Below are 24,759 nucleotides of genomic sequence, written 5' to 3'. Positions count from 1 at the left end.
ATTTTTTTTTTAAAGGTTTTTGATAAAATGGAGCCCGCGTTTTGGCAGAGCTGGAACTCCTGGCTCAGGGTCTCTCCCCTCCACTGCCACGGAGCTGCCCTGGAGCCCCAGGGGAGGGTGGCCTCACTTAGGCTGCCAGCTCTGGAGGGGCCCCACCGGCCAAAGCCGCGACCGTCCTGGGGACCGCGGGCCAGTTCCCTGAAACCTGGACCTCGAAGGCCACCTTTATACACACAAAGAAAGGGTTTTTCCATTTGGAAGCCAACATGTCAGAGTAGACGCGCCACCCTGAGGGCACTCTCAGAAGGCCTACTGGCTCCCGGGCCCACCAGGAAAGAGCAGCTTCGGCCCAGGTTCGGCAGCGCCGGCGGAGGGAGGGGAGAGAACCATGTGAATGAGCTCCGGAGTCTGAGTGCAGCACAGTTTTCTGAAGAAGCAGGATGCTGATCTAGACGTGGAAAAAGACCAGTCGAGCAGCTGTATTAGAAGACATGTGGTATATATGAAGTTTGTGATCCATGGGGGAAATTTTGCCAGGTGGCTGACAGGGTCTTGGTGCTCCAGCCGGGTGTCAGGCCTCAGCCTCTGAGGTGGGAGAGCCAAATTCAGGACACTGGACCACCAGAGAACACCCGGCCCCACGTAATATCAATCGTCGAGAGCTCTCCCAGAGATCTCCGTCTCAACACTAAGACCCAGCTCCACTCAACGGCCAGCAAATTCCAGTGCTGGACGCCCTATGATGCCAAACAACTAGCAAGACAGGAACACAACCCCACCCATTAGCAGAGAGGCTGCCCAAAATCATAATAAGGTCACAGACACCCCAAAACACACCACCGGATGAGGTTCTGCCCACCAGAAAGACAAGATCCAGCCCCACCCACAGGCACCAGTCCCCTCAACCAGGAAGACTACAAAAGCCACTGAAACAACCTCACCCACTGGGGGCAGACACCAAAACCAATGGAAACTATGAACCTGCAGCCTGTGGAAAGGAGACCCCAAACACAGTAAGTTAAACAAAATGAGAAGACAGAGAAATATGCAGCAGATGAAGGAGCAAGGTAAAAACCCATCAGACCAAACAAAGGAAGAGGAGACAGGCAGTCCACCTGAAGAAGAATTCAGAGTAATGATAGTAAAGAGGATCCCAAATCTTGGAAATAGAACAGAGAAAATATAAGAAACGTTTAACAAGGACCCAGAAGAACTAAAGAACAAACAAACAATGATGAACAGCCCAGTAAATGAAATTAAAAATTCTCTAGAAGGAATCAATAGCAGAATAACTGAGGCAGAAGAACGGATAAGTGACCTGGAAGATAAAATAGTGGAAATAACTACCGCAGAGCAGAATAAAGAAAAGAGAATGAAAAGAATTAAGGACAGTCTCAGAGACCTCTGGGACAATATTAAATGTACCAACATTCGAATTATAGGGGTCCCAGAAGAAGAAGAAAAAAAGAAAGGTTCTGAGAAAATATTTGAAGAGATTATAATTGAAAACTTCCCTAACATGGGAAAGGAAATAGTCAAGTTCAGGAGGCACAGAGAAGTCCCATACAGGATAAATGCAAGGAGAAACACGCCAAGACACATATTAATCAAACTATCAAAAATTAAATACAAAGAAAAGATATTAAAAGCAGCAAGGGAAAAGCAACAAATAATATATAAGGGAATCCCCATAAGGTTAACAGTTGATCTTTCAGGAGAAAATCTGCAAGCCAGAAGAGAGTGATAGGACATATTTAAAGTGATGAAAGGGAAGAACCTACAACCAAGATTACTCTACCCAGCAGGATCTCATTCAGATTCGACAGAGAAATCAAAAGCTTTACAGACAAGCAAAAGCTAAGAGACTTCAGCACCATCAAACCAGGTCTACAACAAATGCTAAAGGAACTTCTCTAGGCAGGAAACACAAGAGAAGGAAAAGACCTATGAAAACAAGAGGGAGGTGATATGGGGATATATGTATATGTATAGCTGATTCACTGTTATAAAGCAGAAAAAACACACCATTGTAAAGCAATTATACTCCAATAAAGATGTTAAAAAAAAACCCAAATAATTAAGAAAATAGTAATAGGAACATACATATTGATAATTACCTTAAATGTAAATGGATTAAATGCTCCAACCAAAAGACAGAGACTGGCTGAATGGACACAAAAACAATAGCCATATATATATGCTGTCTAGAAGAGACCCACTTCAGACCTAGGGACACATACAGACTGAAGGTGAGGGGATGGAAAAAGATATTCCATAGAAATGGAAATCAAAAGAAAGCCGGAGTAGCAAGTCTCATATCAGACAAAATAGACTTTAAAATAAAGACTATTACAAGAGACAAAGAGGACACTACATAATGATCAAGGGATCAATCCAAGAAGAAGATATAACAATTGTAAATATTTATGCACCCAACATAGGAGCACCTCAATACATAAGGCACATGCTAACAGCCATAAAAGGGGAAATCAACAGTAGCACAATAATAGTAGGGGACTTTAACACCCCAGTTTCACCAATGGACAGATCAACCAAAATGAAAATAAATAAGGAAACAAAAGTTTTAAATGTTTCATTAAATAAGATGGACTTAATTGATATTTACAGGACACTCCATCCCAAAACAAGAGAATACACTTTCTTCTAAAGTGCTCATGGAACATTCTCCAGGATAGATCATATCTTGGGTCACAAATCAAGCCTTGGTAAATTTAAGAAAATTGAAATAGTATCAAGTATCTTTTCCGACCACAACACTATGAGACTAGATATCAATTACAGGAAAAAAACTGTAAAAAATACAAACACGTGGAGGCTAAACAACACACTACTAAATAACCAAGAGATCACTGAAGAAATCAAAGAGGAAATCAAAACATACTTAGAAAAAAAGACAATGGAGACACGACAACCCAAAACCTATGGGATGCAGCAAAAGTAGTTCTAAGAGGGAATTTTATAGCAATACAATCCTACCTCAAGAGACAAGAAGCATCTCAAATAAACAACCTAACCTTATACCTAAAGCAATTAGAGAAAGAAGAACAAAAAACCCAAAGTTAGCAGAAAGAAAGAAAGAAATAAAGATCAGATCAAAAAAATGAAAAAGAAATGAAGGAAACGATAGCAAAGATCAATAAAACTAAAATCCGGTTCTTTGAGAAGATACACAAAATTGATAACCCATTAGCCAGACTCATCAAGAAAAAAAGGGAGAAGAAAATCAATAGAATTAGAAATGAAAAAGGAGAACAACTAACATTGCAGAAATACAAAGGATGATAAGAGATTACTACAAGCAACTATATGCCAATAAAATGGACAACCAGGAAGAAATGGACAAATTCTTAGAAAAGCACAACTTTCTGACAGTGAACCAGGAAGAAATAGAAAATATAAACAGACCAATCACAAGCACTGAAATTGAGACTGTGATTAAAAGTCTTCCAACAAACAAAAGCCCAGGACCAGATGGCTTCACAGGTGAATTCTATCAAACATTTAGAGAAGAGCTAACACCTATCCTTCTCAAACTCTTCCAAAATATAGAAGAGGGAGGAATACTCCAAAAATCATTCTACGAGGCCACCATCACCCTGATACCAAAACCAGACAAAGATGTCACAAAGAAAGAAAACTTCAGGCCTATATCACTGATGAACATAGACGCAAATATCCTCAACAAAATATTAGCAAACAGAATCCAACATAGCACTTAACAGGATCATACACCATGATCAAGTGGGGTTTATCACAGGAATGCAAGGATTCTTCAATATACACAAATCAATCAATGTGATACACCATATTAACCAATTGAAGGAGAAAAACCCTATGATCATCTCAGTAGATGCAGAAAAAACTTTCAACAAAATTCAACACCCATTTATGATAAAAACTTTTTAGAAAGTAGGCATAGAGGGAGCCTACCTCAACATAATAAAGGTCATGTATGACAAACCCACAGCCAACATCGTTCTCAGTAGTGAAAAACTGAAACCATTTCCTCTCAGATCAGGAAAAAGACAAGGTTGCCCACTCTCACCACTATTATTCAACATAGTTTTGGAAGTTTAGCCACAGCAATCAGAGAAGAAAAAGAAATAAAAGGAACCCAAATCAATAAATAAGAAGTAAAACTGTCACTGTTTGCAGATGACATGATACTATACACAGAGAATCCTAAAGATACTACCAGAAAACTACTAGAGCTAATTAATGAATTTGGTAGAGTAGCAGGATACAAAATTAATGCACAGAAATCTCTTGCATTCCTATAAACTAATGATGAAAAATCTGAATGGGAAATTAAGAAAACACTCTCATTTATCATTGCAACAAAAAGAATAAAATGTCTAGTAATAAACCCAGCTAAGGAGACAAAAGACCTGTATGCAGAAAACTATAAGACACTGATGAAAGAAATTAAAGATGATACAAATAGATGGAGAGATATACCATGTTCTTGGATTGGAAGAATCAACACTGTGAAAATGATTATACTACCCAAAGCAATCAACAGATTCAATGCAATCCCTATCAAAGTACCAATGGCTTTTTTCACAGAACTAGAACAAAACAACTTCACAATTTGTATGGAAACACGAAAGTCCCCAAATAGCCAAAGCAATCTTGAGAAAGAAAAACAGAGCTGGAGGAATCGGGCTCCCGGACTTCAGACTATACTACAAAGCTACAGTAATCAAGACAGTATGGCACTGACACAAAAACAGAAATATAGATCAATGGAACAGGATAGAAAGTCCAGAGATAAACCCACACACCTATGGTCACCTTATCTTTGATAAAGGAGGCAAGAATATACAATGGAGAAAAGATAGCCTCTTCAATAAGTGCTGTTGGGAAAACGGGACAGCTACATGTAAAAGAATAAAATTAGAACATTCCCTAACACCATACACAAAAATAAACTCAAAATGGATTAAAGACCTAAATGTAAGGCCAGACACTATAAAACTCTCAGAGGAAAACATAGGCAGAATACTCTATGACATAAACCACAGCAAGATCCTTTCTGACCCACCTCCAAGAGAAATGGAAATAAAAATAAAAACAAATGGGACCCAGTGAAACTTAAAAGCTTTTCACAGCAAAGGAAACCATAAACAAAACGAAAAGACAACCCTCAGATTGGGAGAAAATATTTGCAAATGAAGCAGCTGACAAAGAATTAATCTCCAAAATATAAAAGCAGCTCATGTAGCTCAATATCAAAAAAACAAACAACCCAATCCAGAAATGGGCAGAAGACCTAAGTAGACATTTCTCTAAAGAAGACATACAGATGGCCAAGAGGCACATGAAAAGCTGCTCATCATCACTAAATATTAGAGAAATGCAAAGCAAAACTGCAGTGAGGTATCACCTCATACTCGTTAGAACGGGCATCATCAAAAAAATCTACAAACAACAAATGCTGGAGAGGGTGTGGAGAAAAGGGAACCCTCCTGCACTGTTGATGGGAATGTAAATTGATACAGCCACTATGGAGAACAGTATGGAGGTTCCTTGAAAAACTAAAAATAGAACTACCATTTGACCCAGCAATCCCACTACTGGGCCTATACCCTGAGAAAACCATAATTCAAGAAGAGTCATGTACCACAATGTTCATTGCAGCAGTATTTACAATAACCAGGACATGGAAGCAATCTAAGTGTCCATCGACAGATGAATGGATAAAGAAGATGTGGCACATATATACAAATGGAATATTACTCAGCCATAAAAAGAAACGAAATTGAGTTATTTGTAGTGAGGTGGAGGGACCTAGAGTCTGTCATACAGAGTGAATTAAGTCAGAAAAAGAAAAACAAATACTGTATGCTAATGCATATATATGGAATCTAAAAAAAAAAAAAAAAAAGGTTCTGATGGACCTAGGGGCAGGACAGGAATAAAGATGCAGATGTAGAGAATGGACTTGAGGACACAGGGAGGGGGAAGGGTAAGCTGGGACAAAGTGAGAGAGTGGCATGGACATATATACACTACCAAATGTAGAATAGCTAGCTAGTGGGAAGCAGCTGCATAGCACAGGGAGATCAGCTCTGTGCTTTGTGACCACCTAGAGTGGTGGGAGGGGGACGCAAGAGGGAGGGGATATGGGGATATATGTTTATGTATAGCTGATTCACTTTGTTATACAGCAGAAAGTAACACAACATTGTAAAGCAATTATACTCCATAAAGACATTTAAAAAAAAAGGTTTTTGACACTATTTCAAATCCCTAGAAGACTTAACCCTGATATCTAGAAGCAAGAATGTGGCCAAACTTAAAAGGACGTCTGCCTGGACAGGTGGCTGCTGGCTCCACTGGTACCTGCCTGGGTGCTGTGGTTTTACGTCGTTTACCCTTAGCACAGGTAGAAGAAGAGGGAAAGGGGGCTTCACGGGAGAGGCGGGAGCTGCAGTTAAAAGGTAGATGATATCTGTACCAATATAAAAAGTCAAAGGAGGACACGCTGGTGAAGGCATAAACTGTCTAAAAATTAAACACAAGACTGAACTCTTGGTGGTACCCATTAATACACACACCATAATTCTGACTTTTCAATCTCTCTGCCAGGAATATTATGGGATGGTGTATGCCTCACCTAAGAGCACATGCATATATGTGTGTGTGTGTGTGTGTGTGCGCACGCGTGTGTTTGTGACAGCTGACAATGTATATGAAGAGAGATGATTTGCTGTTTAAACAGATGCCATAGTGGGCAATGCGTGTTCACATTACAGGGCTGGGACTGAGGGACGGTTAGGGGCATACACGCCTGGCGTGGCCTCCTAGAGGGTTAGTCAGTCATATCAGACCAAGTAACGAGCAAGTGACCCAAGAGCATTACTCTATCTTTATTTGATTTTTTTAATTGAAGTACAGTTGATTTACAATGTTGTGTTAGTTTCAGGTGTACAGAAAAATGATTCAGTTATACATACAGTCATATGTTGTTTTTCAGATTCTTTTTCATTATGATTTATCACAGGGTATTGAATATAGTTCCCTGTGCTATACAGTAGGACCTTATTGTTTACCTATTTTACATATAATAGTTTGTATCTGCCAATCCTGGAGCATTACTTTAAAAGAGTTTAAATCCCCATGTCACTCTGAAGACCCCGCTCCCCGGGAACTACCTCGAAAAGACAGAGCGACTCCCCCCTGTGACTCTGGTGGACACGCTCTCAGGGAGGAGAACTGAAGCCAAGGGTGTCAGGTTTAACTGTCCACATTCACAGAACACTTGCCAGGAATAAAAGTTATGACTTTGTCTGTCTTCCTCTTTTTCTTTTTTAAGCGAAAAAAAAAAAAAAAGTTCACTTAAGTTTTTTGTTGTTGTTAAGGAGCCTTTGTTATTCTGTGTCTCTGGGATGAAAAGTAAGATCTTGTTCTGATTCTCCATTCCACAATGTCTTCCTCTTTGGAAATTGAAGTTTAAAAAAAGTCTGTATTCAAGTGACCCAAGTTGGATTCTTCTGTATATCTGGCTGGAAATTCACTAAGAAAAACACTGCCTTCTAATTTTTTGAGATGTTCCCAGTGGGACGAGACTGAGAGACCCCACTGGAAGGGGCTTAAAGCAGTGCCTGTGGAGATCCCTCTCATCACGTGAGGCCTGGATCCAGGTCCGGGTACCTGACAGCCACTGTGCGACAGCTCACAGGGGAGCGGTGAGCTAAGAACTGACTGATGGGCTGTGACTGGAACAGCAGCCGCTCAATGGACCCTCTAGAGAGTGGCTGAGGGTTTCCCACGCAGCATCTCTGCCCACCCTGCTATCTGCTGCACCTGCCCTGTTGAAGCAGTGTCCCTGCCTGGACCACACCTCCTCCTTCTCGCAGACTCAGATGTCACAGACCAGCTCCAATGCCGCCCCGTGTGGATCGTGCCCTAACTTCCCCAGGCAGAATAAGCCACTCCCTCCACCTTGCTTTCTGCACAGCGCTGACTCCTCTATTGCGTGGTAACTGGGAGCCCAGGCAAGCTGGTCTCCCCTGTAAGACTCTGAGCTCCTCCTACCCAGAACTAACTGTTCATGACTGAGCACGGAACATGACACACACTAAACGTGCAGAACAGTGACATTTCTTTTTAGAATAAGAAGCCCATGTTAGCCACAGCTGTGGCTTCCCTACCATTTAAAGACCCACAAGGAGGGAGTTTATAGAGAAAACGTGCAAAGTAAAAGGCACAGTAAGTCGAGGGCCCTGCTGGCCACGTTTGCCAGACCCAGCCATATGGCTTATCCTTGAGTTCTTTCACTCAAACCGCGGGCCCAAAGCGATGCGTGGAGACATTCTATAAAGGTATCTGAGCCCTAAATTATGACGCAGGGACAGACCGGACTCCTCGCTCTATTTCCTAGGCCTCTGACTCTGGGCAAGTCAACTCCTCTCTCCCAGACTTTCTCTCCTCATCTGAGAATGGCAACCACATATGCAGGCGTCAAAAATCATAACCACTAAATCTACAAAGATCAATGGAAAGAGTTCCAATAGCAAGTAACTAAACCAGAAGAGAGAAGTGTTCATACATTTTGGTCGAAATCGTGTAAAAATGTATCTGTACCTGAACAATAACTGGAAGGCAATATGCAAATAAAAACAATATTACTGAATGAACTATGAGGGGGTTTCTCAAATACGCTTCATTATTATTGTATCAAAGAAAATTGGGGTGAGGCCTTACAGGGTTGCCATGGATATCAGACATAGGAAAGATCTTCGTCAACTCTGGGAAATACATAACTGTCATTCTGCTGTTGTTGTTATTCCTACTACTACTACCAGTGCACCTGAATGAAAGATTCTTTCTTAAAATGGTTTGGAGACACACACATTCCTAGACTTATAAAGCCTCTACGCTCTCAGTCCTCAGACAGCACAGATTTAACATATATAAAGGTTTTCAGAAATAACATATACACTCTAGGAGTTTCCATACTTAATCAGTACAGTTAACCTCCTGGAGATGTAAACCCCTGCTCTCCTAAGAAGCAGAGCAGGTTCCTCTCCCCGGCCACCCTCAGAAGGAGGTGGGAAGAGACCACACTCTCTGAGGCCAGCAAGGCCCAGGAGAGAAGGAGAGGGTCCTGTTGGAGCTGATGGGCTAAGAGTACAGCTGGGAAAATGCATCTCCAGAAATTCCTCAGCTCTTCCTTCAGAACCGCCTAGAAAAGATGCTTAGTCACGGAAGCTTCATAAACATGGATATTAAAAGTAATCCTAGGACTCCGAGGAACGCCATTCAGTGAGACCCACAAACTGCTCCAGCCTTACCCTTTGTCGACACTGGTGTGGACGGCTACAACAACCCCTTCCAGGACGCGGAGAGGGTCCGCCGGCCCCCCGAGGTCAGCACTGCCTCCACTGCGAAGGGAGAGACAGAGAGAGGAATGGAATCAGAACAGGATGGCTCAAGCCTCAGAAACAAGTGGACATTTACACTCGGATGAATCCAGCTGGATCTCGGCACAGCATATACCGCCAGCTCACAGCCGTTCGTGGTATATGCAGCCCACAAGGGTACCAAGTCCTATACTGTGTGCTAAGGATGTGGAGATGAAACCTCTGCCCTTAAAGAGCTCACAGTCTAATATACAGGCTTGTTTTCCTACCAAGAGAGTAGAGGAAAAGGGGAAAAAAAGAAGGAAAAAGACAGAGTAAGAAAATCTACTTGCATTCTGTCATCCAAAAATTCAAAGATATACTCAATGGGCATTAAAAATAAGAGCTATTTTAAGCATTAAGTATATAATAATCTAAATTCTCTAGTTGGCCTTTTTTTCAAAACACTAATGTTTACATGGTACTTACTAGGTAGCAGGCACTGCTAAGTGCTTCACATACATCCTGACAGTTAATAATCTCAACAGCCCATGAGACAGGCCCTATTATGCCCATTCTACAAATGCGTATGTCTGGAACTCTACTGAATTCTGAAAATGTAACAGAGGAAAGAGAAGTTTTAGATGAGTTTTTGAATAGTTTGTTATATGATTTAAACCAACTGCTGCTGTATGTTCATCCCTTTGTCATTTTATGCCTACTAAATTTCACTAACTTTCTAAAACGTAAATGTTATGGACATAGTCAATAGCAATTTGTTTTCCTTTGAAAAAGAGGTAGGTGAACTGAAGTTCCCCTTCCCGCCACTACTGAAAGATTTAACTCATTTTTATTGAATGTCTCCTGTACACTAAGTCTAACATTTATTACATCAGAACAAAATCTTCAGTAGTAGAACTGGGCACAGGGAAAAAGAAAGGAGTATAACTTATGTCAGAATTTTATAAACGTAAAAATATATCATATTTTAATTATATGAAAATGTACAATTTTTGAAAAATAAACTAAATTATATTCAAAGCAGTAATTTTTCAAATTTTTATTTTTGTGAGCTTCATCTAAGCCTTGATTTAAGAAATAATAAAAGATAACTGAATCAAAAAGGTATAAAACATGGTAAACAATTATCTGTCATCATTTGAAAGAGGAAAGTGGCTCTTATAATCACAACCACCACCAAAACATAATAAGCTCGTAACAGAATAAAGCTTTATTCATTTCATATTTGCGATTTCTAAAAAGTGTTACACTATTTCATTTCTCTCCCTGTATATAAAATTACCAGATACCTCAGAGCATTAAGGTGAAAACCGGATGAAGCTGGGTAATTAAACTGATGAAGCCTCATTTGATTTCAGTTCAGCTGCTGAAAATTGACATGCATTTAATCAAAAAGTTCCTCAAGAGCAACACAGAATTGCAAAGAATGCTTAAAAGAAGAATAATTTAAACACAACTAAATCTTTTAGGCTAATTGCATTATTCACAGAAAGCACCTGATGCCTCACTATTTTCTAAGCTCAACTTTCCCTTTTTCCTAATCCCCTTGGATGTATTCCTACAAAGATACCAGCCTATCGACAGAAAGCTAGAATTTCTCAGTTGTCAGTTTTATGCCATTAATTGCAGGTAAATAATGTCCTAAGATACTTAACACATGTCCAACTTCTTCAGCATATGATTAACCTTGCCTTGTGTACTTCAAAAGAAACTTCTGGGAACTGGTTTCCCACTGCTACAAAGAAGGGGAATTAGAAGAGACAAGCTCTGAAAATCCACGCTGAAGTCACATGACAGTCTGACACTTAGCGACCTGCTTCACATGCCATTTTGGCCTTTCCCTTATTTCAAGAATTATCTGGGTGCGAGAGAGGGTCTACCCAGAAGTTAGCTAGCTTCTTGACATGTTACACACAGGACCAATGACAGAACACTGCCATGGTTCTCCATTCACAAGATATTTTAAGACATGAGACTGAGAAGTCTAATCATAATCTCTCACTTTTTATGAAGTACATCATACTTTATAAAACGCTCCTACATACATGATAGTATTTTACCTTTCTAACAACCGTGAAACAAGCACATTACTGGCAAAGTATCAGCTCAGGTTCTCCTCAATGACTGTTTTATAGCTTACCTCAACGCAGAGATGATTTTCGTTATTGCACCGTGTACTATATCCTTAGGTGAGATGTCAAGAGGGCCAACGGCCACCTCTAGCAGCTGTTGAATCATTCTTAGAGGCTGACCATCTAAACACATGGCCACGGCTTGATCCTGAACTTTCCCTTTTTCTGACCGAGACAGATCGTAGAGGTAACTATATTTCTGCAGCGTTTCCTGCAAACATAGGGAATTCAACATGTAAATATCAACTAGGAATTACATGTCTACATGGACAGAGTGAAATATACTTAGAAGCTCTCAAACCAAATACGCTATGACCACAAACACCACATGGAGGAATACGCAGGGGTTGTTAAGAGCTTGGTCTCCAGGGTCACCCAGGCTTGAGTGCAATCCTCGCTTTAATTAGTAAGCCACTGTGATCTCAACTTTCCAGTATCTATAAAACGAGGATGAGGACAATCACTTCTTATGAACAGAGGATGTCATAAACATTCAGTAATATAAAAATCAGTCCTTGGGCTTCCCTGGTGGCACAGTGGCTGAGAGCCCGCCTGCCGATGCAGGGGACGTGGGTTCATGACCCGGTCCGGGGAGATCCCACATGCCGCGGAGCGGCTAGGCCCGTGAGCCATGGCTGCTGAGCCTATGGGTCCGGAGCCTGTGCTCCGCAACGGGAGAGGCCACAGCAGTGAGAGGGCCATATAACGCAAAAAAAAAAAGAAAAAAAAAAAATCAGTCCTTTAGCACCATGTTAGGCACAAAGTAATGCTCATTAAGGGCAAATTTCTCTATTATTATTATTGTGCTATAACCACATGATAGTTATAATCTATTAAGCATATGTAAACCCAGGTATTGTACATATGTCATCTAATTTAATGTTTATCATTATCCCACAAGGAGTTTTTTAATTAGCTCCACTTTACCAAAAGGGAAATAGAAGACCAAAGATGTTAAGTAACGTGTCCAAAATCACACAGACAGCCATTAATGGATCTTAGGATTAGAATCCGAGATTCTACTTTCCCCGCTGCACTCTCCCACTCCACACTGCCTGCCCCTCTTTGATAATACTGTACAAACTAACATGACAACAAATAACTTAATAGGACATCAGCTACATTGTTCAGCGTACCAAATATGGCCACTTGATGTTAATAACACTTTCCAACTTTCACAAGTAATCCTCAGTATAACTGCTTTGTCTTTCAAAACAACCATGTGGAAATCTAAACATTAACTGGAAATTTGATGATATTGAAGAATTACTATTACCTTTTTTATTGGTAATGCTGTAGTGGTTAAGTTTAAACGTATCTTTTAGAAATAGATATGGAAGGATTTGTGGATACAATGAAAAGGTGACTGGGTTTTTCTTTAAAATGGTCCACAGGCGCGTAGTAAGGGTAGGTGGGGGTAGGGGTGAAATAAGATTGGTCACATTTTGATAACTGTGGAAGCTGGGAGTTGGGCACATGAGATTTCATGTCACTATTCTCCCCATTGTTTTCTAAACTTTCTATTAAAAAAAAAAAAGACTGTGAGTTAGGCAGGGCAGTTACTAGTATCCCTACTGAGACAAGGGGAAACTGGGCCCCTATGGCCTGTAATTGAAATTGCACTAACCTTCTTGAGTATATAAGATGGTCTTTCACGCAGTATATATGAAGAGGTTAAAATCAAGGCCTGAACTTAAAAGGGACAAATATATGAGGCTGAAGTTACTTCCAGCATTTGCTCTGAAGGGCGCCTTAACAAAATCATATAATGTTCATTTTAGGAATCAGAAGAGGCTCCTATTAGACCATCCACGGTCTAACATCTGCAAGTAGCTATTTGGTCCCTTTAAATCCAGCTGAAGCAAGTGGCTGATTTTGTTAATAACCCCCTTGGCCCCATAGACACTACTCTCGCCACTGAAAGACGATACTTATTCCAAGGAGAGTAATGACAGTTCTCCAGATACGAATAGAGAATACTTGATTAGAAAAATGAATACATATTTTAAAAGTTTTATACTAGCGAGTATAAATCACTTTTACCTGAAGATCCAAATTTTACCCTAGTTCTTATAATTATTGATTATAGAACTGTAAGTATCAACAGGATAAAATCAAGACTGGTAAAGCCAATCTGCTCCCTGCAAACGCTTCTATATTGCTCATACCATTATTTAATACTATTCATTAGATAGCCTAACAGGTGCTGTAAAGTACAGACTGAAATAAAAGTGCTAGCAGACTTTTGAACTCTTCCCATTATCTTTTGCATGAGGGGCTTACATTTCTGTGTCTCATACATATTTTGAAGTCTCCCGTTTGTTCATTATCTGGACTCCTCTCCACTGACTGATCTTTCTGGTCAGGAATATTTTTTACAAACCAAGAATACAATTCAATAAACTTGTAAGGTTTAAGAAAAATAAAAGAGGAGGTTAGTGGCCACTTACAGGTTCATTCACCATAGCATTAAAGGGCAAATGGAATTTTTTTTTATATACCTAAACGCTGTTTTCACCTAGATGAAGATCATTTACTTATTGATTTGTCAACTTTTAAGTTATGGAAAAGAATATTAAAATTTCCATGACTGTGACAATACAGAAGAAAAGCTCCAAAGGCTACAGAGGGTTTCCTCATATAGTCCCAACACCCTGGTCCCCAAACCTCATCATGGCAGGGGCTCCTGATTCTCATGGGGTGCTTTCTGAGACACCATCAGGGTCTCAACAAGAAACCAATTAGGAACAACTTTATTAGCCAAAAAAGTCGTATCAATAATGAAGTTATACTGGGAAATACAACATAAAAACAGGATGAGTACATATAATTTTTTTTTAAAAAAACTGTTGAAGCAGGCATGGATGGCTATTTCTGAATTTTTCTGAAGTTTAGGGGGAAAAAAATATATCACTATTCAATTGGACAGCAAAACATCTACCAGCTAGAAGTAGAGCTTGAGAACCACAGTCTTCATCATTTCTCAGCTTTAGCAACCACTTTCTCACCCCAGGCACCCATCCTGGCCCCCCTTCTCCCACCCCTCTCACCTCCTCACGTCCTTCCTCCCCAAGTTATCAGTTGTGTTAAGTGGCCTAAAATCCTTTTTAAAGAAGCGAAAACTGAATTGACAATCAAGAGATAATGAAGAGGTTAAAGGATAAAGATTTAAGACCATTATCTGTAAGATTTGGAGGTGGGGGGAATAAATTAGGAGTTTAAGAGATTAACATATACACACTACTATGTATAAAACAGATCAATAACAAGGACCTACTATATAGCACAGGCAACTATATTCAGTGTCCTATAATAAGCTATAATGGAAAAGAATCTGAAAAAAGGATACATACATACACACACACACACACACACACACGTGTGAGTGTGTGTGTGTGTGTATATATATATATATATATATATATATATATAAAAAACTGAATCACTTTGCTGTACACCTGAAACTAACCCAACACTGTAAATTAACTATACCTCAATAAAAAAATGGTTATTGAAAAAGAAAATCTCCAAGATTGAAAACTCTATCAAAACTACGAATATAGCTTTAAAGGATAAATGAAAGAATACACTGGTATTATCTGAGTGAGTGAGCACACAGAAGAAGTCTGCATTTCATTACCTGCTCACTATTCTTCAGAGAAACGATGAAGCTGTGGTTGAGGGTTTCCAGGTGAGCCAGTGACTTCTCCAGATGATTCAGGGCATCTGCGTAGGTCATCTTAGAATCACTAGCCTCTTGAATGTCTTCTGAATTCCTTTTCCTTGGCTTCTCAATAAAATGTTTGACTGTCTTAATAGCCTTTCCAGTCATTTCTTTACGTGCTTCCACAGATAGCTTTAACAAACAAACAAACAAAAAGACAGGAATTGAACAAAAGTGAGACAAATCACCCTACATTATTACACATGGCATATGTAAAAGATATTAATGTGGTAGAGAGAACAAAAGTAAAATTTTAATATATACAACTTTAGTGAATAGGACTTTTGCTAGACTGGTTTTTCTCCCATGAAGAAAACAAAAATAGGGAGGTACCACTTGCACTATTACATGAGCAAATACAGCTTTTTAAATGCTAATACCCCAAAGCAGGTGGTGTCTTGATGAAACTAAAAGTCAAATAGATTACTGGTTACAGTGAAAAATTGAGGAGTCAATTCTACAACCAGTTCTGATCATTTATTATAAGGAAATAATTCAAGAGAAGCAAACAGTACAGGAATGAAGATTTTAACTGGAATAAGAACATAAAAGTAAAACTGCAAAAGCAAAATCTAATTGTCTGATGATATGAGATATGGTAACCAGCTTATGATAAATTACTAGATAAAACATTATGCAGCCATTAAAATTAGAATTATAAAAACAGTATAGCCGTTTGGAAAATGGTTATCATAAAATGTTCAATTTTAGGAATCAGAAATCATAAAACTATTTATACCATGCTTACATTAAAATCTGAACTATACCTGTGCATGTGGCTGAACACACACACACACACACACACACACACACGCGCACACTATTGGTGACCATTATGTTAAAGTGTTGGGATCATGAGCAATTCTGTTCTTCTCGATTTTCCAAATTTTCTATGATAATGTTGCATTCACTCATTTACTCACCAACTGCTTACTGGATTCTGATGTGTGACGGCCGCTGCGATAGGTAGGCAGGGGTCATAGTTTTCTAGTATCTGATATGTTAAGCTCGCTTGGCCTCAAGAAAACTGAAGTTTAAACTTAACCCGCTTGGATGGAGGTACCACGTACCTCTGAGCCATTCTGGGGCCTTTTCAGGCCCTGCTGATCTGTGCTGCTCTGGACCCTGGAACTCAGTCTCTTGTCAACTACTCCAGCAGACGTGTACTAGAGCCTTAAAAGGGCTTTGTGTTGATTTAACAACAACAACAACAATAACAGACAAAGAGTCCTAGGACAAACTGTTATCTTTCCTATTACTTCTTAAAATCAGTCACGGTCCGTCTCTGGGTATTCTGAAAACTAGGCACAGGCGGCAATACACGGCACCAGCGACCACACCAATCAACACGTGGCAAACCTCCCCCACCCTCCATTTCCCATCAGCTCCCTCCAAGTCATTCCACATAAGATTAATGTTTTATGAGAGATGGCATTTTCTTAATCCCATATACATATTGGTAAAAGGATCTTTAGGAAAGCACTGCTTTCCCTGAATCGTAAGTATCTGCTTTGCAAACGCAGCTTCCAAACAAGTTCTGTGGCCCCCACTCCTTACCAGCACCCATGACATGAAACAAAATCGGAAGCTACCACTGACTGCCAAGTATTAGTTCCATTACTCTCTCTTCCCCTAAATAAACTGCGAACTCCTTTCTGCGACTGAGAAATACAAGATACTAGAACTTGTGTTTAGTTCAGCAGACCTCCCTACGCCCCATTATGTGGATGGAAAGACCAAGCCCCAGGGAGGCTGGGTGGTATGTTTGGGTTCATTATGAGAGTGAGGAGAGTAAAAGTCGGAATTCAGATCCCGTGGTTACCAAGACAGGGCTTCCCCTTCACTGCGCGTCACACAGATGCCACTTGGTCATGTCTGCCTCGTCACAGGCTCTGACAGAGCATGAACAAAATCAAGGCTTCAAAGCCCTACTAGGCCCTATATGATTTGCCCTTCACCTCACCCCACCTCTCTAAGCCTGTATCCCGCCTCTCTCCCGCTCTCAGCCCACTCCTAAGACACTCACCTCCCTGCAGGCCCGCAGAGCCTTTCCACTTGTTGGTCCCTCTGCCTGAAATGTTCTCCTCCCTGTGTATCCTCATGGCTCATTCCTGCGCTTCCCTCAGGACTCGGCAGAAAAATCGCCTTATCCGAGGCTTCCCTGACTACTAAGTAAGAGCTGCCACATCCTCCGTCCTCACTTGGCCTCGTTCTCCTTACCCTGCGTTATTTTTTCTTCACAACTGGCATGCTGTGTTTCTATTTGCTTACGGTCTGACTGTCACTGCTATCTTCCCAGAACTCAGAATGGTGGCTTATACATAACACATTTGTTGAAGGTATAAAGGAATGAACGGATGAATGACAACATTTCCAAAAGACAGAATAGCACAAGCAGAGCTGCAGAAGCAGGAAGGCTTATGACCTACGTATAACCACCAGTGAGCACTTCAGACGGAGCAGGGGTGGGAAGGGCCAGATAGGAGCACGCTAGGCTTGGCAGGGCATGCGCGGTCTCTGTTACATCTTCTCTTGGTTGGCTGGCTGGCTGGCTAGCTCTTACAGTCCTTTAAGAAGATATAAAAACCAGTCTTAAGGTATCTGAGAAAAAACTGTCATCCTTTCTCAAGCCTGCCTTTGTCTGTCCTTCCAGAATCAGTTCAGGGTTCACTCCTTTGAGATGCCGTCCCTAACATCATCTCCTCCTGCTACGTGTTCCTTTTAAAGCTTACCTGTATCAAAGAAAGCATTACACTGTGTTAAAATCGGCTGGTTACCCGTACGTTTCCCTGACTAAACAATGTGATCCTTCAGGGTAGAAACTGTGCTTTTTAAATCTCTGTATCCCTAGCACCTAATACAATGTCTCGCACATTGTAGACAAACAGAAAATAGCTACTAAATTACTAAACAACTCTGCTCAACATACAGGGGAGAAGTGGCATGGACATATAGACACTACCAAACGTAAAACAGATAGCTAGTGAGAAGCAGCGCATAGCACAGGGAGATCAGCTTGGTGCTTTGTGACCGCCTGGAGGGGTGGGATAGGGAGGGTGGGAGGGAGACGCAAGAGGGAGGGGATATGGGGATATACGTATACATATAGCTGATTCACTTTGTTATAAAGCAGAAACTAACACAACATGGTAAAGCAATTACACTCCAATAAAGATGTTAAAAAAAATGCAATGAAATAACATGTTCTCAACGTGTCCCTAGAAACCTGTAGTCCAGAATGCACCAGAAGGCTCCAATTTCTCAGGGGCCACAGTGTCCTGTTCTGGTAAGATGGCCCCACGAGACTAAAACTGCAACATTTTAAAGAACTTGACATGAAAACCTCAGGACCAGATGTGTGCTATTGGGACAATGCCAGTTGGTAGTGATCAGAAGAGACGCAGGAAGAGGCACAAGGACATTAAACTGTGATGAGTTTGGGTTTTTTCACTGACATCCATCCAGTGAAGGCGCTGTACATCCGCCTCGGGCTGGGTGCTGGCGACACAGACAAAATCAGATCAGGTCCCTGCCCCTAAGTATGTTAAACTCTAGTTGGAAAGACAGAGAGATAAAAGGCATTATACGGAAGCAGGATCCTTATCCAAGTGCGGGAGGGTAAACGCGACCTGCTGCAGAGAGCCTCCAAGGGGCACTGCGTCCCGACTGGAAGTGAGGGACTGGAAGGAAGGTCTGCTGAGGGAGGCTCTCTCTAAGGAGAGTCATCAAGAGTGAGTCGGCATGAAGACAAGAAAAGAAGAACTTCACAGGTTACAGGGGCAGGTGGGGACGCTGAGGGTAAATCAGCATGGCCGGGATGCAGCCTGCAAGTAAAGGCCCATCAGAGCCTGAGGGAGGAAGAAGCGGTGGCCCAACACAAGGGGCCTGTGTGCCGGGCGACGGGACTGCTCTCTATCACCCTCACGCCTGGGAAGCCACGAAAGGAAGGAGCTTATGCAGAAGAGTGACACGATCAGTGCTATCGTTGTCATGAATGGCTTCATTCAAAATTCACCGAGACAACTTTCCTTGCGTGCAGGTACTTTAAGGCTGATAAACCTTGCACAGCAGATACTACTTTTTCTTTTAAAAATGAATATAGTGTGACTTCGAAGATAGGGCTGATATTTAGGAAATGACAAGTGACTTCAGAAAAGCCAGATGCTACCTACAGAGTCAGCTGGACAAATCAGGGTTTACTTACTGTTCACACTGCTAATAGCAACTAATAGGGGACAGATAGATACCTTTCTTTTTGGGTTCAATTTAAAACCTCACCCTACTTTTCTTTCATCTCTCCCTCCTCCTCTTCAAGCACAAACACTCCAACACTTACCATGTGCTAGGCCTGGTCTGGGCACAGGGGATACAAAGGGAAATCAAAAAAACAATCTCTACCTTTGAAGAACATACATCCTAATGGAAAAACCAAACACAAAAGTAAGTATTTATAAAATGTGACAGAAGTATAAACTAACGATGTGGGTGTGAGAAAAAGCATCTGTCTTAGGAAGGCAAGGAAGTCTTTATAAAGGAGGACTTGAAGGATGAGCAAGAATTCCTGTGGAAGAAGCGGGTGAGGTGAATTTCAGTAGAGAGGGCAGCATGGGGACTTTAAAAAGGGAACGCTCTATGATTGTGACTCTCAACCTTCTATTGTACTCCAAAACACCTGAGGGATATAATATACTCCCACCGAAAACAGTGGCTCACCACCTCGAGGAGTCTCATGGGGGTGGAACGGTGGAGGCGAACCATCAGCTAACAGTATATTTGGGAAAACAGGAAGCATCACTTCTGAAAAAGATCAAAAAATGCCCTCATAGCATTTTTTGAGGAGGAATTTGATAGAGGAATTTGATCCCCTCATAGCGCATCCTCAATCCCACTGCCAAGAAAAGTTAGACACTCTTCTTCCTTCAATCTCACTCCCGTGGAAAATCACAGCTCTAGGGGTAAGGGAGAGTCCTTGGTATAAAGTGGAAAGTCTGTGTGTGTTCAGGCAGGAGACGGTCCTGCAGAGAAAGGACACAAAGGAAGGCTAGGGTCACCACAGGCGCCACGTTGGGAAACGTACATTTTCCTTTAGGCCAGTGGCCTTCAAACTGGGGTATGTGTGCCCCAGTCACAAAGCCTTTTTGAAGGGTACAAAGGTTCAGATAATTTTAAGGGAATCAGTTCCTAAACTTTTACCTTCTCTAAATACTCTTTCCTAAGACTGGCCTTGAGAACGTGCTGGAGGTCAGAGTGTCAGGCCTATTCTCTTTTACCGCAGGCCTTCCTCTACTTACACAAGAAAGACATGCCCTGCATTCTTCTTGAATCAGACTCTGATACACTGTCCTGGAGTCTGAAAAGCTCCAGAACACCAAACGAAGGGACAATTCAAGTCCTGGTGTGTGACATGACTCCAACATCTGGAAAACACCTTTCTTTTTGCATGTCAGAAGGTTTTCGATTCTTTGCTTTCAAAAAACTTTATGAAGGATCTAATTGAGTTGTCAGTTGATAAATCATTACAAATGATTTTTAACAATAGATTGCTACGCGATTTTTGGCTGATAACCTTGAGGGCATTCAAAGAATCGAGTGGCACTGCTATGACAAAACTCCTTGCCCATCCACTGTGAACAAAGTTTCAAAATATTCATGCCTATAAAAATGTAAAATGGAAAGAACTGATGTTGAATGCAATATCAATCTAGCAATAGTAAGAGTCAGCCATGGGCACATAAACTAATTAGAAACAACGTTTAAAGCCCTACCCATCTCATTAAGAGGTACATTTTAAATACAATTTTCTTGCAATTAATGCTTATTTATCAAAAGTTAACATATCTATGTTGTTCTAGTATATACTGCAATAATTGAAACAATAACTCAATACAGAGTAATTTTTAAAAAATAATCTTAGAGCCCTATTGAAACCTCACAACTCAGATTGGGACTTGAAGCCCCATGTTTGTAACCCTCAAAATTCATACATTGAAATCCTAACCCCAGAGGTGATGGTATGCGTGGGTGGGGACTGTGGGAGGTACGTAAGTCACGAGGGTGGAGCCCTTATTAATGAAATTAGTGCCTTGTACAAGAGGCTTCAGAAAGATCCCTATCCCCTTCGGCCACGTGAGGACACAGTGAGAAGGTGCCTACAAAAAGGGCTCTCAGCAGAACTCGACCGCGCTGGTACCTTTATCTTGGACTTCCAGACTCCAGAACTGAAATCAATAAATTTCTGTTGTTTATAAGCTACCCAGTCTACGGCATTTTGTTACAGAGCTAGAACAGACTAAGCCATCAAGTGTGTGAGAGGATAACCAGGTTATTTTAAATTCTCTTAGGTCCATGAGTAACAAGTTAAGTCCACTGCTTTGGAGCACTGTTTCCCTGAAGTGTGACTTTTAGACCACCTATATTGAATTCAACTGAGCGCTACTTTCAAAAAGCAAATTCCTGGCTTCCCTGGTGGCGCAGTGGTTGAGAGTCCGCCTGCCGATGCAGGGGACGCGGGTTCGTGCCCCGGTCCGGGAGGATCCCACATGCCGCGGAGCGGCTGGGCCTGTGAGCCATGGCTGCTGAGCCTGCACGTCCGGAGCCTGTGCTCCGCAATGGGAGAGGCCACAACAGTGAGAGGCCCGCATACAGCAAAAAAAAAGCAAATTCCTGAGCCCTCCTTATACTCACTGACTCTCTGTGAGGCTGGGGAAGGCACTGGCATTGATGGAAAGAAACCTGTATTTTGTACAAGCTTCTCCTGGTTAATTCCAGGTGGCTGGTGGTGAATGCGGGATGTGGCTGGAGATAGCTCCCAGGATGGAGGCTGAGGGACAATTAGGTTAGACCGTCACTGCACGTGTCTAGACAGGATGGGGGAGTGATGGAAAAAAAGGCAGTTTTTACATGGATGTACCTAGATATTATTATACTAAGTGAAGTAAGTCAGACATAGAAAGACAAATATCATATGATATCACTTATATGTGCAGTCTAAAATATGATAGAAATGAACTTATTTACAAACAGAAACAGACTCACAGACTTTGAAAACAAACTTACGGTTACCACAGGGGAAAGGTCAGGGGGAGGGATAAATTAGGAGGTTGGGATTGACATATACACACTACTCTATATAAAATTGATAATCAACAAGGACCTACTGCATAGCACAGGGAACTCTACTCAATACTCTGTAATAACCTATATGGGAAAAGAATCTGAAAAAGAATGGATACACGTACATGTATAACTGAATTACATTGCTGTACACCTGAAACTAACACAACACTGTAAATCAACTATACCCCAATATAAAAAAAAATAAATTAAAAAAACAAAAAGAAGAAGGCAGTTTGGGATTTAAATGATAAACAAAGAAGAACCAAAAGACACATATGCTGTCCTGTGCTGGCTGCCCAAGTTACACACGTGCAGCCGGCGCCTGTCAGTTGACCGAGCAGCTCCCAAACATTTCTGCCCAAGACCAATAGTAAGAAACACATTGTATATCAAAACTCAGTATCCCAATATATATGCACTGAAATGTATGCATATATTAAAAGCCAACTAAAGTTTCATGAAACAATATAACCCCGACTGTGGTGAGGTACAATCTGGTATCTGATATTAATCTACCATCTAGTGTTCTTTCCTGTTTGTTTGGTTTTAATGCTGACCACAACACTCTAATTACAGGATCCACTAATGGACTGGAACTCATAGTTTGTAAAGCACCTGCAAATCTGCTCCAGTGATGAGAGGATGACTTGTAGGGGTCAGCAAAGTTCAAGGCTACCAACAAGGTATCAAATTATCTAAGTTAGATTTAATTGACTTCAATAAAAAAGAAATCCCTTTGTTTTACTGATAACATAATGTTAATCTCTCTCTCTGCTGACGCTGAATGTTATATATATGCTTTATTTCTATGTCTGCTTTCCTTCCTAGATTATGAGAGCCATCAGAGCAGTACCCACATCTTATTCATTTTTATACTCTCAGTACTTAGTCTAGCATTTAAAGTACTGTTTGAAAATTGTAAATACAGAATATTACGAAATAGTACCTTCAATGTTATCCAACAGAAAATGAAATTGACAAGTTTTAAATTTTTTGCTTTAATATAGTTAATGATATATTCAAGCACAAAAATAAGAATGCAGCTTTTGTCACACTGAATTATATACTTAACAAAATCAACCTTACAATTTGGCTCCTCTGCTTTACCTATCAGTTGCTTATATAATAAAAATGAATGATGCCAGACACAGAGGCCACTTTATCTTTACCTTTTGCCTTGTACAATAATTACAGTAATATTATTATTCTTCAGCAAAGTGTAAATGGTCCTATCTTTTTCACTACTCACTTTCAGCAGTCACATAAGGTAATACATCCCCAAGTTTTTCAACAGCTTGAAGGTCACCTTTATCTTAACGGAGAGGGCCATGAAGAACGTTAGAAATGAGACGGAATGTTCCTGCAATCAGTAAGGAAGGCTACTATCCACTGTGGCTATGAAAGCACTCGTTCACATTTTCCGTTTAAGAACCTTTTCCTATCATATGTATGCACGGGATCCACAACACAAATTGTTATTATTAAGAGCATTTTAAGTGGATCCACTGAATTTATATCAAAGCCAAGTGTAAATATGAAAATTCAGATGTTATTCCAACACTCACAACTATTTAGTATCATTAAAAATCAACCTGAACTACTGCTAGATGTTTGAAATTGGGCTGAAAGGAATTCAAATGTCGTTTTACCTTCTAGGATAGAGTAAAACAGAAAGAGGGATGAAGAAAAGCAGAAGGGGAACTGACCAGTACTGAGTGCCTACTGACACCAAGATCTTTATACTTGCTATTTTATTTAATCCTCACAAGAGTTATCCAAGGTACGTGTTCCAGATATTGTGCTTGTCTCCCTTACGCCCACTCAGTACCTTGTCTAATAGAAGCTGACCATGCAGTGGGTGTAGGACTGACTCAGGGCTGCTCAGGGTTAGTCCTGATGGAGTTAGACCATTCATGGTGATCTCATGCCTCTCTCCACAGTGGTTAGTTCAGGTACAATGGGTTGAAGGTAATCAGTACCTGACATACCAAGAGCCCCAGATCGGTTCAGGGGTGATCGAACCAGTAAAAAGCTCTGACTTCCTGTTTGGTGCCTTCATGAAGTTCTCTCACCCTATCTGGTGGATGTAGACTAGGAAGCAATGTAGCCCGTTTCTGCAAATCAGTGCACTGATGCAAAGAGCCTGGAGGGTGGCACTAAAACCATAGACAGCAGAGAAAAGAGATGGAAAGAAATTGGCTCCCTGATGACCACCCACTGCTGAATCAGCCAACCCTGAAGTCAGGCCCACCTCTGGGCCTTTGAGTTACATGAGCCAGTAAATTTTCTGCTCAGTTAAACTAATTTAATTGGATTTTCATTTGTATCTAAAAACATTCTAAAATTAATCTATATTTATATGGTAGTCATTATTGTGCCCCTTTATACAGAGGAGAAA

The 24,759-nt window shown here is 40.9% G+C and overlaps 1 protein-coding gene across 1 annotated transcript in view; it reads right to left on the bottom strand.

Moving 5' to 3' along the window:
* NBAS (NBAS subunit of NRZ tethering complex) overlaps window positions 1-24,759 on the bottom strand; it is a 336,980-nt gene that overhangs the window by 54,930 nt on the left and 257,291 nt on the right. Inside the window, exons 45-47 of the mRNA XM_060168734.1 lie at window positions 15,162-15,377; window positions 11,530-11,732; window positions 9,321-9,410 (exon numbers count right to left, since the gene is read on the bottom strand). Of these exons, the coding sequence (XP_060024717.1) occupies window positions 9,321-9,410; window positions 11,530-11,732; window positions 15,162-15,377 (509 nt within the window). The remainder of the gene's footprint in view (window positions 1-9,320; window positions 9,411-11,529; window positions 11,733-15,161; window positions 15,378-24,759) is intronic.

This window comes from Lagenorhynchus albirostris, chromosome 13 (assembly GCF_949774975.1).
Source record: "Lagenorhynchus albirostris chromosome 13, mLagAlb1.1, whole genome shotgun sequence".
Classification (NCBI taxonomy): Eukaryota; Metazoa; Chordata; class Mammalia; order Artiodactyla; family Delphinidae; genus Lagenorhynchus; species Lagenorhynchus albirostris.
Note: the sequence above shows the minus strand (reverse complement) of the source record. Positions and strands in the feature narration are given on the sequence as shown.